Source organism: Entelurus aequoreus, linkage group LG12, assembly GCF_033978785.1.
Source record: "Entelurus aequoreus isolate RoL-2023_Sb linkage group LG12, RoL_Eaeq_v1.1, whole genome shotgun sequence".
Taxonomy (NCBI): Eukaryota; Metazoa; Chordata; class Actinopteri; order Syngnathiformes; family Syngnathidae; genus Entelurus; species Entelurus aequoreus.
The window spans coordinates 27219308-27235919 of record NC_084742.1 but is presented as its reverse complement, the minus strand read 5'-3'; the positions used below and the strand labels follow the sequence as shown (position 1 = coordinate 27235919).

At 40.8% G+C, this 16612-nt stretch overlaps 1 protein-coding gene across 3 annotated transcripts in view; it reads right to left on the bottom strand.

Moving 5' to 3' along the window:
* nlgn2a (neuroligin 2a) overlaps positions 1-16612 on the bottom strand; it is a 244268-nt gene that overhangs the window by 120904 nt on the left and 106752 nt on the right. For 2 of the 3 annotated variants that reach the window (XM_062065372.1, XM_062065374.1), the window contains one exon: positions 5399-5452. The exons of the other annotated variant lie outside the window; for it this stretch is intronic. In XM_062065372.1, coding sequence (XP_061921356.1) covers positions 5399-5452 — 54 coding nt within the window. The remainder of the gene's footprint in view (positions 1-5398; positions 5453-16612) is intronic. 3 annotated transcript variants of the gene reach the window in all.

Sequence of the window (16612 nt, the reverse complement as noted above, 5' to 3'; positions counted from 1 at the left end):
TAGCAGATATTGATGAATCTCAAGAAATCAATGATATGTGGGACAGAACCAAGACCACATTCATTCAGACAATTGAAGCATGCCTGGGTTACAAAGTAAGGAATGCATATTAGCAGACACATGGGACACCATCAAGAAGCAAAAAGAGATGAATAAACTTGTCATTAACTCAGAGTCTGAAAGATTAAAACAGAATTACAACCGCTGGTACCAAGAAGTGAACAAGTCAGTAAAGAAAAAGGGAAGAACAAATTAAAGGAAATACTTTAATGGTCTCGCAGCTCAAGCAGAAGATGCAGCAAAGAAAAGATAAAAAGAGAAAGTGTTCAAGCTCACCAAAATAATCAGTGGGGAGTTTAGAGGAACACCAGATGCACAAATCCTAACAAACATGGCCAGATTCTTAAAACAGATACAGACAGAGATGCCTAATGAAGTACTACATAGACCAGGGGTCGGCAACCCGCGGCTCCGGAGTCGCATGCGGCTCTTTGACCACTCTGATGCGGCTCAGCTGCATACTTGCCAACCCTCCCGGTTTTCCCAGTATACTTAACGAGCCCCCCGATTTTCCCAGGAGACTGCCTCTCCTAGAAATCTCCCAGGGCAAATATTATCCTATTTTCACTCTAATTACTTAATCAAGGGCGTGCCCTAATGGCACTGCATTAATTGTCCTCTATGGCATTTACAAACAGCGTGCCACATGTTATATGTTGCTTTTACTTCCACACGTAGGCGACAGCAAGGCATACTTGCTCAACAGCCACACAGCTTACACTGACGGTGGTCGTATAAAACAACTTTAACACTTTTACGTTACAAATATGCGCCACACAGTGAACCCACACCAAAAAAGAATGACAAAAACATTTCAGGAGAACATCCGCACCGTAACACAACACAACAAATACCCAGAATCCCATGCAGCCCTAACTCTTCCGGTCTACATTATACACGCCCGCTACCACCAAACCCCCCCACACATCAACCCCTCCCCCTCTCCGTGCGTCGGTTGAGCGGAAGAGTTAGGGCTGCATGGGATTCTGGGTATTTGTTGTGTTGTGTTTATGTTGTGTTACAGTGCAGATGTTCTCCAGAAATGTGTTTGTCATTCTTTTTTGGTGTGGGTTCAAAGTGTGGCGCATATTTGTAACGTAACAGTGTTAAAGTTGTTTTTGTACGACTACCGTCAGTGTAAGCTGTGTGGCTGTTGAACAAGTATGCCTTACTGGCACTTACGTGAACAAGCAAAAGCTGCATTCAACATGTGGCCAAGCAGGTACGCTGTTTGGGCAGGCTGTAGAGGGCGCTAAAAGCAGTGCCAGCACGTCCTGAAATTTGGGAGTCTTCCGGGAAATTGAGAGGGTTGGCAAGAAAGACGCTATCAAGCGCCATTCAATTAAAAGTCGCGGGCCGCACTAACATTAAATTTCCTTATTAAAATGCGTGCCGGTGCGTGTGTCAGAGACCCCTGGTTAACATAGCGCAAAGCAATTTAAACTTTGTATGCGGTGTTTTTCATTTTAAATTTTCAACATTTTTTTGTGGCTCCCATTGTTTTCTTTAATTTGTGAAACTTTCCAAAATGTCTCTTTGAGTGGTAAAGGTTGCCGACCCCTGACATAGACCAATACCGCTAACAAATGCAGCCATTCAGAAGCAGAAGAGGATCTCGACATAAGCATTGACCGTCCATCCAAAGATGAACATATTTCTGGGTTAAGACTTTAAGAAACTGCAAATTACCTGGACACAATAACCTTATTGCAGAACTGTTTAAAGTAGAACCAAATGCTGCTGCAGAGTTTATTGTGCAAATTTTTATAGCAATTTGGGAGAAAAAACAAATTCCAGATGACTGGTCTGACGGGATCATCGTCAAAATCCCCAAAAAAGGAAACCTCAGAAATTGTATGACAGTGTGGTATCACTCTCCTTTCGATTCCAAGCAAGATTTATTCGAAGATCATAGTCATTGCATATGACAAAGGCAGAGGACCAAACGCTCAGAGAGAAACAAGCATGGTTTTGCACAGGAAGGGGTTGCATGGACCAAAGATTTGCACTAGGCAATATCATAGAGCGGATCATAGAGCGGTGCACAAAATGGCAGGGACAGATTTATATAAAATGTGTTGATTTTGGGAAGGCGTTCAACAGTTTGTGGCAAATTTTTTGATCTTACAGGATACCATTTATAAAGAGATTTTACCCTAACTTTTCATACAGTGTGGGAAATAGTAGTATACAGTTTGAAGTTAAGTCAGGAGTTAGGCAGAAATGTGTCATGGCTGCGCTTCTCTTCATAATCACCATTGACTGGGTAACGAGAAGAACATTTTCTCCATGTTGGAATACCTCGATTTTGCGGATGGTCTTGCATTATTCTCACATACACCCCAGCAAATACAAGCAACGATGTCTCACGCCTGTGTGAGTTTGCACAACAACGTTAGACTCAAGATCAATGAAGGCAAAACAGAAGAAATTACTTTAAATAACTTAAATTTATTGCCACTACAAGTAAATGGAAAATATGTCTCAACTACAGAAGAATTCAAGTACCTTGGCAGCATTGTCAGATGTGATGGGGGAGCAGAAAACGACATTAGAAAATGCAAACACAAAGCCAAAATATCCTTCAAAATGTTGAACAATGTATGGAGATCGCAACTGTATAGCACAAGAACAAAGCTCAGACTATACCAGAGCTCTGTCCTCTCCACCTTGTTATATGGATCACAGTGCTGTAGACTGACAGAGAAAGACCTCAATAAACTGTCAGTCTTCCATACAAAGATCTCCAGAGAGATCCTTCAAATTTTCTGGCCTTGCAAAATTACAAATAAATACTTGATGTAAACAAGAGGACATGGGAACCATTGTCCTGACAAGAAGATGGAAATGGATTGGGAATATTCTCAGAATGGATGCTCTGAATATCACCCGTGTAGCTCTTCACTGGACACCTGAAGGAAGGAGAAAGAGGGGACGACCCATGAACTCCTGGCGCAGAACAGTAGAGAGAGAATTGAAGGACCTAAATCACACACGGGATACTATTCAGAAACTGGCCCAGGGCCGACAGAAGTGGAGGACTTTTTTTGCTGCTCCACATGCCAATGGTGGCACATGGGGCAGGGGCAGTAAGTAACTATGTAAATACGTTTGTTTTTCTCAAGATGTTTAAGGATATTTTACACTATTTAATTATTTTTACAATTAGTTATTCAATTTTATTTGGAATACATACTATTAATGTTGACTTTTCCCTCTCACTATTTAATTGGTTTTTGTGATTTTAACACACTTTTTTAAATTTATTTTACAACTTGTTCGTGATACATATTGCACACAAATGACTTAATATTTGTACAAGTACTTAATCTACTTAATAATTCAACATACTTTTCAGTTCATTACGGCAGATTAAATTAGGACAACACTATAATAAATAGATATAAATAAAACAATATAAATAAAGCAACAGTAAATACCGGGTTCACAATTTATAAAGCAAATTTTATGACATGAATGCTAATTAGTATGCAGTTTATATCATAATACCGTGTGTGTGAGTGCATATACACTACCGTTCAAAAGTTTGGGGTCACATTGAAATGTCCTTATTTTTGAAGGAAAAGCACTGTACTTTTCAATGAGGATAACTTTAAATTAGTCTTAACTTTAAAGAAATACACTCTATACATTGCTAATGTGGTAAACGACTATTCTAGCTGCAAATGTCTGGTTTTTGGTGCAATATCTACATAGGTGTATAGAGGCCCATTTCCAGCAACTATCACTCCACTGTTCTAATGGTACAATGTGTTTGCTCATTGGCTCAGAAGGCTAATTGATGATTAGAAAACTCTTGTGCAATCATGTTCACACATCTGAAAACAGTTTAGCTCGTTACAGAAGCTACAAAACTGACCTTCCTTTGAGCAGATTGAGTTTCTGGAGCATCACATTTGTGGGGTCAATTAAACGCTCAAAATGGCCAGAAAAAGAGAACTTTCCTCTGAAACTCGACAGTCTATTCTTGTTATTAGAAATGAAGGCTATTCAACAAAATTGTTTGGGTGACCCCAAACTTTTGAACGGTAGTGTATACATGTTTAGAGAGTCTTATTTACACACATTTTCTAAATGATCCAACAAACCAGTGACAACAGCTAAATAACTGGTTTGTAAATTATGTAATTTTGTAGACAAGCTGACTCAAATATGTTTAAAGTCTAAAAAGGAATTGAATGAATTATATATTTATATAGCGCTTTTCTCTAGTGACTCAAAGCGCTTTACATTGTGAAACCCAATATCTAAGTTACATTTTTAAACCAGTGTGGGTGGCACTGGGAGCAGGTGGGTAAAGTGTCTTGCACATGGACACAACGGCAGTGACTAGGATTGCAGAAGCGGGGATCGAACCTGGAACCCTCAAGTTGCTGGCACGGCCACACTACCAACCGAGCTATACCGCTCGGTTGGTAAAATAAATGCAACCATTAAGCTTTTTTATACATGATTTTATTAATAATGGGTAAAACATTTATGACTGTTTATAAACTGCATACTAATGAGTATTCATGTCTGAAATATGCTTGATAAATTATGATTTTGGTATTAACTAATGATTTGATAATACTAAATAGTGTATATTTATCATAAAGTGTTACCAAAATAAGATGAGTTTCTTCCTCTTTACGGACGTGTTGCAAATGTTAACAATGTAGCTCTGTTCAACTTGCTCCAAATAAAGTAAAGAATAACATGACATATGACGTCCATTGAAGAGCACGGTGAAGGAGGGAAACAAAATAAATCAAATGAAAACAAAAATAACATGGGAAGAAAAATAATAGTGTCCCCCTCCAAGAAACAAGAGTGATGATAAAATCACCTCTACTGCAGCGAGGAGATAAAGTGGCAACATCCTCCAACGTGGGCCACAAGTGTCCTTGGATGACCCGACACAAACCCCACCCCCCCCTCACAACCCACCTTCTTGATGTGGTGTGATTGGCTGTCTGTATATTTGTGGGCATAACAACTTCACCTTTGAGCCAGGGGATTATTGAGGCCTCATCATGAGCCACCTCATTGTGCGCACGGCCTCATTTACATTTTAGGACACAATTTTGAGGACAGAGCTGGCACGATGCGTTCAGGGTCGCCTAGGCAACCGTGATGAAGACACACACGATGAAGCGTTAGCCAGGTGGAATCATCTCAAGCAAGTCATCACATACATGTTTATACATATTCAACATGTGTGTGCAGAACTTTGGGATGTGAGTGTGCATGTGTGCGTGTGTGTTTTCACTCGGCATACACACCCCCAAAAAAGACTGGGAAACAAGAAAAAAGGCAAAACATGCATCAAAAATACCTTCATCTCGAGGCTTGTTGGCTGAAGATTCATCATGTTTTTTTGTGAGCGGACCTAGGGTTCAGAAAAAAAGGGGGGGAAAAAGAGAAAAGACAAAATTCAAAAAAGATTACTGGCAAAAACGTGTTTTTTTTCTTTAAAAAAAGAAAAGACAAAAAAAGAATAGTAAAAAAAAAAATAAGAAAAGAAGAAGCAAGAGCAAAAAGGACAAAGCAGTGTTTCGTGTATGTGTGTGTGAGGTTGTTGTTTAAAAAGAGGACAAAAACAAAATGCATCACAGACACATTCATCACAAGAAAAGACACAAGATCAAAAAAGCTGATGAAGTCATCGCCTCCTGCAGAACAAACAAGCCCCTCCCGCAATTCCAAACCCTGATTGCTGTGTCTTCATCTTCATTGGCTCACTTGGTGGGCTTGAAGAACAAGACTCCCCCTTTTACGTTGTCAATAAAAACAGTAATAGTTAAAAAAGAATAAGAGTATCGATGGGGTCCTGTTTCTAAAACACCCCCCCCCCCCCACCCCACCCCCCACACACACACTTAAATGTTTGAAAAAAAGCCACACACCAAATCAACGGTCAATTAAATCTTTTTCGATCCACACAAAGAAGACCTCAATTACACGGCCGCACTGTGAGACAATACGCCTGTAATGGTAACAAGCATGTTAAGAATGTTCACAGACAAAAAGGGGGCCACTTTTGATTTTTGTGCGGCGCCGTGGGTGTTTCAAATTGATTCACAGAGCCTGTCCGCAATTACGTAACACAAGCAGCTGATTGAGGAGCACAAGTAACAAACACAAAAAAAAGTGGTGTTTTTGTGACGTCCGCCCACTGGCTGCTTTTCGGAAATTGGGGAGGGGAGAGAAAGATATATTTAGGCACTCATATAGTGATATAATTATTATTAACAGCTATAATATATTGCCAAATTTGGCCACCTGCCTTGACTCACATATGAACTGGAAGTGCCATCCCATTCCTAACCCGTAGGGTTCAATATGATGTCGGTCCACCTTTTGCAGCTATTACAGCTTCAACTCTTCTGGGAAGGCTGTCCACAAGGTTGCGGAGTGTGTTTATAGGAATTTTCGAGCATTCTTCCAAAAGTGCATTGGTGAGGTCACACACTGATGTTGGTCGAGAAGGCCTGACTCTCAGTCTCCGTTGTAATTCACCCCAGAAGTGTTCTATCGGGTTCAGATTGAAACTTTTATTAGTAGATTGCACAGTACAGTACATATTCCGTACAATTGACCACTAAATGGTAACACCCGAATAAGTTTTTCAACTTGTTTAAGTCGGGGTCCACGTTAATCAATTAATGGTGCACAGTCATGTTGGGAGAGAAACTGTTCCCACAAGGTTGGGAGCATGGAATTGTCCAAAATGTTTTGGTATCTTGGAGCATTCCAAGTTCCTTTCACTGGAACTAAGGGGCCAAGCCCAACTCCTGGAAAACAACCCCACACCATAATTCCTCCGCTGACCCCTCTCTGTCAGTTTACGTGGCCTACCACTTCGTGGCTGAGTTGCTGTTGTTCCTAAACTCTTCCATTTTCTTATAATAAAGCCGACAGTTGACTTTGGAATATTTAGGAGCGAGGAAAATTCACGACTGGATTTGTTGCACAGGTGGCATTCCATGACAGTTCCACGCTGGAAATCACTGAGCTCCTGAGAGCGGCCCATTCTTTCACAAATGTTTGTAGAAACAGTCTCCATGCCTAAGTGCTTGATTTTATACACCTGTGGCCGGACCAAGTGATTAGGACACCTGATTCTGATCATTTGGATGGGTGGCCAAATACTTTTGGCAATATAGTGTATATAATTCGGTATAAATATTTTATTATTATTTAATAGTTCTAATTATAACCTTAAAACCAAGGTCATTATGACTTACCATTTCACCGATAAATAGAGGGTGTTTGTAGTTATAATTACTACCTATTTCAAAATAGCCTTTATAAAAAGAATGTGCCGATCACGGATAAACCCAGGTTTGAAAAGCCAAGAAGATGTAAAGGAAGCATCATCCAAAATAATTTACGCCACCATCCTTGAGCTAAGGTTCAAAGAAAAAAAAGAAACCTGTCACCTGCTGCACCAAAATAAAACAATCAATAAAAGCGAGTTCAGTACAGTAAGCTGTCTATCAAAAAGTAGGAAATGGAGTCTGGTGGGAGGGGGAGTGCTTTAATCAAGCGGCCATCACTGACAAGTTGACAAGAGGAGCACCTGATGGCGTCTGATTGACATCATTTTTACAACAAGCGACCTGAGACGGCATGCAGTGGGAATCAAGCCCGGCTTTAAAAAAGAATGCTGCGTGATTATGTTCCCAATCAAAGGAGCTGACACAATTTGAGCTTGGTCAGCTTAAACGGAGACCCCTCCCCCAAACCACACAACTGTCGATGTCAGGAACACAAGGGTTGTGCATTCTTTTCTTTCTTTCCAACTTTCCCCAATTCTTTTATTTGAACGTGGAGAAAACCTTGAAACAGCACGCCAACACCCTCCAATTGGACACCTTCACACATTGATGCAAAGAATGTACAAGAATTATTAGCAAGAATTGAATATGATATGTTTGAGGCAAGATTTCAATGGAAAATCAAAGGGACATAAAACTTAACCTTGAGGATATAAATTTATCGCGGCCTTGTCCGGAACCAATTAACAGCGATAAACGAGGGACGGATAATATAAAACAAATGTAATTATCTACCGGTAATCATATAATTCATTATTAAGTTAAAGTTAAGGTACCAATGATAGTCACACACACACAAGGTGTGGTGAGATTATCCTCTGCATTTGACCCACGACCCTCACCCCCTGGGAGGTGAGGGGAGCAGTGAGCAGCAGCGGTGACCACGCCCGGGAATCATTTTTGGTGATTTAACCCCCAATTCCAACCCTTGATGCTGAGTGCCAAGCAGGGAGGTAATGGGTCCCATTTTCATAGTCTTTGGTATGACTCGGCCGGGGTTTGAACTCACGACCTACCAATCTCAGGGCGGACACTCTAACCACTAGGCCATCATGTTTTTAATTATTGAATTAACTATGTCATGATTTAGTTAATTAGTTCATTTTTAATTAATTCATGATTTGTTTAATCATTTCTGTGTGGTAATCTGAAATGTCCTTGCTCATTTCTATTGTCTGCACCATGTTCACTCTCTCTCTCGTCCACAGTGTGGAGTGCAGCTGACGCAAGGCAGCAGCACACACCTGACATTGATTAGTAGCAGCCTATTTTAACTGGCTGCTGACGGCCTGTGAGCGCCGGAACTTTGTCATTGCTTGCAACCTGTTGGTCGTGCCAAGAGAACTCACTAGTTCATCGTGTACCATTCATCTCAACAGTTAGAGATGCTACCTCAGTAGAAGCATTTAAGTCCCATCTTAAAACTCATTTGTATAATCTAGCCTTTAAATAGACCCCCCCTTTTTTAGACCAGTTGATCTGCCGTTTCTTTTCTTCTCTCCTCTTCTCCCCTGTCCCTTGCGAGGGGGAGTTGCATAGGTCCGGTGGCCATGGATGAAGTGCTGGCTGTCCAGAGCCGGGACCCCGGGTGGACCACTAGCCTGTGCATCGGTTGGGGACATCTCTGCGCTGCTGACCCGTCTCCGCTCGGGATGGTTTCCTGTTGGCCCCGCTGTGGACTGGACCCCCGCTGATGTGTTGGATCCACTGTGGACTGGACTTTCACAATGTTATGTCAGACCCACTCGACATCCGTTGCTTTCGGTCTCCCCTAGAGGGGGGGGGGGGGGGGGGGGGTTACCCACATATGCGGTCCTCTCCAAGGTTTCTCATAGTCATTCACCGACGTCCCACTGGGGTGAGTTTTTCCTTGCCCGTATGTGGGCTCTGTACCGAGGATGTCGTTGTGGCTTGTGCAGCCCTTTGAGACACTTGTGATTTAGGGCTATATAAATAAACATTGATTGATTGATTGATGATCTCAGGTTGGCCTGTATAATTCCTAGCCTTGTCTAGCGTTTTTATTTTGTACCTAATCTATTTACTTCTTTCATGAAGTATGTTTTCCTAGCCTTGTCTAGCGTTTTTATTTTGGTACTTTGTTTTTTCTTTTTAACTTCTTTCGTGAAGTATTTTTCCTAGCCTTGTCTAGCGCTTTTAGTTTTGTGTGTTTTTTCTCTTAGTAGTTTTTTACATGGTGTGTTTTTTGTGTTTTCCACCATCGCCTTTGTTTTGCTACCTTGTGCTTCCGCCTAATAAAAGGAAGAACAATTGTATACATAATTCGTCTCTGCATCCTTGGGATCCACCTCACCTATTCCTAACATTCTGAACCAGTCTGTCAGCGTTTGAAGAATGTATTTTATCTGTCATAGCCACCCGTCAAAGTCAGTGTGCGGGGCTAACACAAATCTTGTCCAATGATTGCTTTGGTCAGAGCTTTGGAAGTCTTTCAAAACACGGCGGCGAAGGAGGATATGCTAGTACTTTTTCGAGAGTTGGTGCTGGATACTTTAGACCTTGTGGAGTATGTGCAAGCAAACACCCGCTGGCCCAGAGAATGTAGCAGTTAAAGTAGAGGAATTTATTGATGTTGTCGGAGTTATTTCCGCACTTTCAGACCAAGATATCGAACAGTGATCCTCCACTTCTCTGGTCGAAGTTCTACAGACAAGTGGAAGTGGTAACCAATCAGGTGTTAGCCACACCCACTGACTTTAACGGGTGAGTTTGAAAGATAAAATAAATTAATATAAATCCTTGAATCAAAAAATTCATTAAATCATGAAATAATTGATTACATCATGAACTAATTAATTCAAAAATTAATTAAACAATAAAATATTAAATATTGAAATAAATACATGATCAAATAATTAAATGCTCTCTGTAGGTCCTATTATGTGAAATCAACTGTTCCTTCCTGTCGGTACTTGTTTTTGTCTATTTAGGGTCACCCAAGTCTAGAAAATTTGAAAAAAAGAGCTTTGTAAATGTGAAGTGAATTATATTTATATAGCGCTTTTCTCAAGTGACTCAAAGCGCTTTACATTGTGAAACCCAATATCTAAGTTACATTTTTAAACCAGTGTGGGTGGCACTGGGAGCAGGTGGGTAAAGTGTCTTGCCCAAGGACACAACAGCAGTGACTAGGATGGCGGAAGCGAGGATCGAACCTGCAACCCTCAAGTTGCTGGCACGGCCGCTCTACCAACCGAGCTATACCGCAAATGTAATTTGTAATCAGTTGTAGTCCAAAGTTGTAATTAGTAAGTGCCTTCAATTATCCTCCTCTTGTTGTGGGGCAGACTGTCTTGTACATGCACATGCATGCTCCGCTGTTGCCATTTCTACTACAAAGTAGCGTATGCTTCTAACTCAGTGATTCTCAAACTGTGGTGCGTGTACAGGCTCCATGTAGTGGTACGCCAAAGAATCACTTGATTAAAGTACAGTTTTTTATTTTCTCATATTTAAACACAATGTTACTGTTCAAACTGTGTGTAATGTTACAGTGGCCGAACATATTAAATATACTTGTTATATAAAACCTCTTGTTTTTAATACTTAGGCCTACTGTTGGTCATTGTGGTGGTACTTGGAGAGCCAAATGACTTTTTAATGAGTGTAGATTACTATCAGGGAATGTCATTATTGCATAACTTTTCTGAAAACCTTCAGATATTTGTCATTGAAGTGTTTCATTAGATCAGACAGCATAATATAATATTGTGTGACTCTGAGTGAGTCTTTAAAAGGTTATGGTAACGGCGTTGTAAAAATTAAATCAGCAAAAAATTAGATTACCAGTTACTAGAACATAGTTAAGTATACTTAAAAGCGTTACACTGGAAGACGACCTGGATACCTTTTCTGTTGCGTTCGCCACAATGTTGGTGGTTTTTTATGTGTTCTTAGTGTTAGTCCTTCACAATTAGTTCATTTAAAACTTATTCCAATGCAGTCAGTCTTTTGAGGCAAAAAGGTCAAATACATTCTGGAAAGAGAGGCCAAAACCAACAAACTTCAACTTAGCCGAGTAAAATTAGGAGAAAAAAATCTGAAAGGTAAATAGACGACGGCGGCCATGTCATGTGAAACCGAGTGTAAGCGGGAGGCAAACAAGAGAGAAGCGCAGAGTAACGGGGAAGCCGCCGGGGTGACATTTACGGAGCGGTAATTATCAAGTAGGCATGAAGGTTAAAGCCATTTTCTACTCTACTCTACTGGAGCCACACACACACACACACACACTTACACACACACACACACACACGCATATGTGCAAATACAACCCAACGCCACCTGTCAGCTTATCCGTTCATGCATTCAGCAACAACAAATGCTTTCAGAGTTTAAATCTGACTGCAAATAAGATCCCTTGCAGGCATGTTTTAAATGAAAAAAGTGAATTTGGGAAACAATATTGAATTCATCCAAGGTCAATATTGTCTTCTGTTATTGGCCTCAAGCTGTTTTTGATTGTTTACAAACTCATCTGGTTTATTAATAAATGTATAACTATATAAAATAAGTCAAATAAACTAAAGAAGCCTCCAAACAATCCGAAAGTGGATAGTTGTGTCCTGCAGTGTGATGACTGCAGGAGTAAGGAAGATGTGGATGAGGAGCGTGGGGCCGTTAAGGCTCACATTATTATTAGACAATCTCTCCAGCGTCATGATGGACTTGGCAGTAAGCTGTCAGAATGGGACATAATTGTTTGATGGGAGCTTCTCTACTAACTTTCTCATAAAGTGGACAAAGGAATCCGATATTTGCAACAACTTCATATGGCCCGTCCGCTCCCAGGTGTAAACACTGCGCTCAGAACTTTTTTAATGAAAAAAAAAAACAACGAATCCCCATTCAAGTGAATGCTACATTGCTATTGGCTGAGGGATTGGAAAGGGGAGGGGTGGCTTGGAACGCATCGTGGTGCGTTGATGCTGCATGTTCTTTTGCCACATGTACACTTTTGTCATGATGTCTTACAGCGCCACCAACATTCGGATGCCATCATGCATTAATGACTGGAGTAATGATTACACTTTAGAGCAGTGTTTTTCAACCTTTTTTGAGTCAAGGCACATTTTTTGCGTTGAAAAAATCCGAAGGCACCCCACCAGCGGAAATCATTAAAAAACTAAAACTCAGTTGACAGTAAAAAGTCGTTGTCGCAATTGTTGGGTATGACTTTAAACCATAACCAAGCATGCATCACTATAGCTCTTGTCTCAAAGTAGGTATACTGTCATGACCTGTCACATCACGCCGTGACTTATTTGAGGTTTTTTGCTGTTTTCCTGTGTGTAGTGTTTTAGTTCTTGTCTTGCGCTCCTCTTTTGGTGGCTTTTTCTCTTTTTTTGGTATTTTCCTGTAGCAATTTCATGTCTTCCTTTGAGCGATATTTCCCGCATCTACTTTGTTTTTGCAATCAAGAATATTTCAGTTGTTTGCATCCTTCTTTGTGGGGACATTGTTGATTGTCATGTCATGTTCGGATGTACATTGTGGACGCCGTCTTTGCTCTACAGTAAGTCTTTGCTGTCGTCCAGCATTCTGTTTTTGTTTACTTTGTAGCCAGTTCAGTTTTAGTTCAATCAATCAATATTTATTTATATAGCCCTGAATCACAAGTGTCTCAAAGGGCTGTACAAGCCACAACGACATCCTTGGTACGGAGCCCACATAAGAGCAAGGAAAACTCACCCCAGTGGGACGTCGATGTGAATGACTATGAGAAACCTTGGAGAGGACCGCATATGTGGGTAACCCCCCCCCCCCCCTCTAGGGGAGACCGAAAGCAATGGATGTCGAGTGGGTCTGACATAATATTGTGAAAGTCCAGTCCATAGTGGATCTAACATAATAGTGAGAGTCCAGTCCATAGTGGGGCCAGCAGGAGACCATCCCGACCGGAGACGGGTCAGCAGCGCAGAGATGTCCCCAACCGATGCACAGGCGAGCGGTCCACCCCGGGTCCCGACTCTGGACAGCCAGCACTTCATCCATGGCCACCAGACCTGTGTGTCTCCCCCTCCACAGGGGAGAGGGGGGCAGAGGAGAAAGAAAATAAACGGCAGATCAACTGGTCTAAAAAGGGAGTCTATTTAAAGGCTAGCGTATACAAATGAGTTTTAAGATGGGACTCAAATGCTTCTACTGAGGTAGCATCTCTAACTGTTACCGGGAGGGCATTCTATAGTACTGGAGCCTGAATAGAAAACGCTCTAAAGCCCACAGACTTTTTTTGAGCTCTGGGAATCACTAATAAGCCGGAGTTCTTTTAACGAAGATTTCTTGCCGGTACATATGGTACAATACAATTGGCAAGATAGGCTGGAGCTAGACCGTGTAGTATTGTATACGTAAGTAGTAAAACTATTAAAAAGTAGTTTTGTTCTGCATAGCCTTCCCTAAGCTTCAATGCCTTTTCTTAGGAGCACTCACCTTTTGTTTATTTTTGGTTTAAGCATTACACACCTTTTTATCTGCACGCTGCCTCCCACTGATTCTGACATCTACAAAGCAATTAGTTACCGGCTGCCACCTACTGTTATATAAGAGTATTACACGGTTACACTGCCGAGCTCTAGACAGCACCGACACATCATTTGCAGACTATAATTACTTGTTTGCAAAAAATATTTTAACCCAAATAGTTGAAATTATATAATCTCCCACAGCACACCAGACTGTATCTCACTGCACACTAGTGTGCCGCGGCACAGTGGTTGAAAAACACTGCTTCAGAGGACGTGACACAGTTTTAGGGAAAAAAAAATTAAAAAAATTTTTCAAACCAGCAAAGATAACGTTAGGCATGTTTAAAGGCAACATTTATCAATGTGTCGTCTTTGGTAGGAGATTAAACACAGTCTGGCGTGAGCACAAAATGCAAAATTAGTGCCTGATCTACTAAAGGTTTGCGTGTATCAAAACAAGTGCAAACTTGATAGCTATCGCGGAAGCAACTACAGCTTTTAAACTATCATGTCAAAAGCTGAAATGCAAATGTCGTGCGACTAAACTTGAGGTTTTCCATCAAGCATGGAGTGATAGTTTGATAACTCAAAAACACACTGTTACCTTAGCTAAAACTAATATTTTAGCTAACTTTATGTTTACTTAACCCACTTCCTGGGATACTTATCAAGATGTTTGTAATATTAGGACCATCAGTGCAAAATATTATTAACTTATTATTTTCCTCTGGTACTGTTCCTTTAGCATTCCAAACAGGCATTTTTTATCCTTAGCACAAAAGACCTAATTCAGACGATCTGCTAAACTACCGGCCAGTGTCGCACCGCTACTTTATTTCTAAAATTCTTGAAACAATTGTTGCACAGCAGCTCAATGAACACTTGTCTAACAATCTCTGCGAACGCTTTCAGTCTGGTTTCAGGGTAAATCACTGTACTGAGACAGCCCTCGCAAAAATGACTAATGATCTATTGCTAACTATGGATGCTGATGCGTCATCCATGTTGCTGCTACTTGATCTTAGCGCTGCTTTCAATACTGTCAATACCAACATTCTATTAAAACAATCATATCTAAACAGGTATTGGTATGTCAGACTTAGCCTTTTCTTGGTTTAACTCGTAACTTAGTGACAGGATGCAGTGTGTCTCCCATAACAATGTGCCCTCGGAGTATGTTAAGGTAACGTGCAGAGTTCCCCAGGGTTCAGTTCTTGGCCCTACACTCTTCAGCATGTATATGTTGCCGCTAATTGACATCATACGCAAATACGGTGTTAGCTTTCACTGTTATGCTGATGACACCCAACTCTACATGCCCCTAAAGCTGACCAACATGCCAGATTGTAGTCACCTGGTGGCGTGTCTAAACTATAGATGTCCAGCAACGTTTTGCATTTTAACGCTAAGAAAACGGGAATGTTAAATATCTGTCCTGCTGGACACCGACACTTATTTAATAATACCACCTTAACATTTGACAACCAAACAATTGTACAAGGCGACTCTGTAAAGAATCTGGGTATTATCTTCGACCCAACTCTCTCGTTTGAGTCACACATCAAGAGTGTTATTAAAACAGTCTTCTTTCATCTCCGTAATATCGCTAAAATCCGTCCCATTTTGTCCACCACCAACGCTGAGATCATTATTCATGCATTCGTTACTTCTTGTCTCGATTACTGTAACCTATTATTTTCGAGTCTCCCTATGTCTAGCATTATATGATTACAGTTGGTACAAAATGCGGCTGCTAGACTTTTGACAAGAACAAGAAAGTTTGATCATATTACGCCTATACTGGCTAACCTGCACTGGCTTCCTGTGCACTTAAGATGTGACTTTAAGGTTTTACTACTTACGTATAAAATACTACACGGTCTATCTCCATCCTAACTTGCTGATTGTATTGTACCATATGTCCCGGCCAGAAATCTGCGTTCAAAGAACTCAGCTTATTAGTAATTCCCAGAGCCCCAAAAAAGTCTGCGAGCGATAGAGAGTTTTCTATTCAGACTCCAGTTCACAGGAATGCCCTACCGGTAACAGTTAGAGATGCTACCTCAGTAGAAACATTTAAGTCCCATCTTAAAAGTAATTTACACACCCTAACTTTTAAATAGACCCCTTTTTTAGACCAGTTGATCTCCCCCCTCTCCTGTGTGGAGAGGTCTGGGGTCCCCACATCTGCTGTCCCTCCAAAGGTTTCTCAATGTTCCCATGGGTTTTTTTTTTCTTGTCCGGATGTGGGATCAGATCAGGATGTTGTTGTGGTTTGTGAAGCCCTTTGAGGCTTTTGTGATTAAGGGCTACATAAACAAAACATTGATTGATTTGAAGCTAATTTACTAAGCTTGTCCCCTGAGCAAAATAGAGAGCACAATCCATTTAGTGTGTCTGTCTTCATGTACAGGTATATGCAGAAAATATTTTGCTCACCAGAACGCCCCCAATACTGGGACCAATACATGGAAATATATATATATATATATATATATATATATATATATATATATATATATATATATATATATATATATATATATATATATATATATATATATATATATATATATATATATATCTGTGTTGGTCCTGCGCAGAGGTGGCAATTTGTCCAGGGTGTACGCCGCATTCTGCCCGAGTGCAGCTGACATTGACTCCAACACCCTGACCCCCACCCCGCGACCCAGAAAGGGACAAGCGGTAGAAACGGATGGA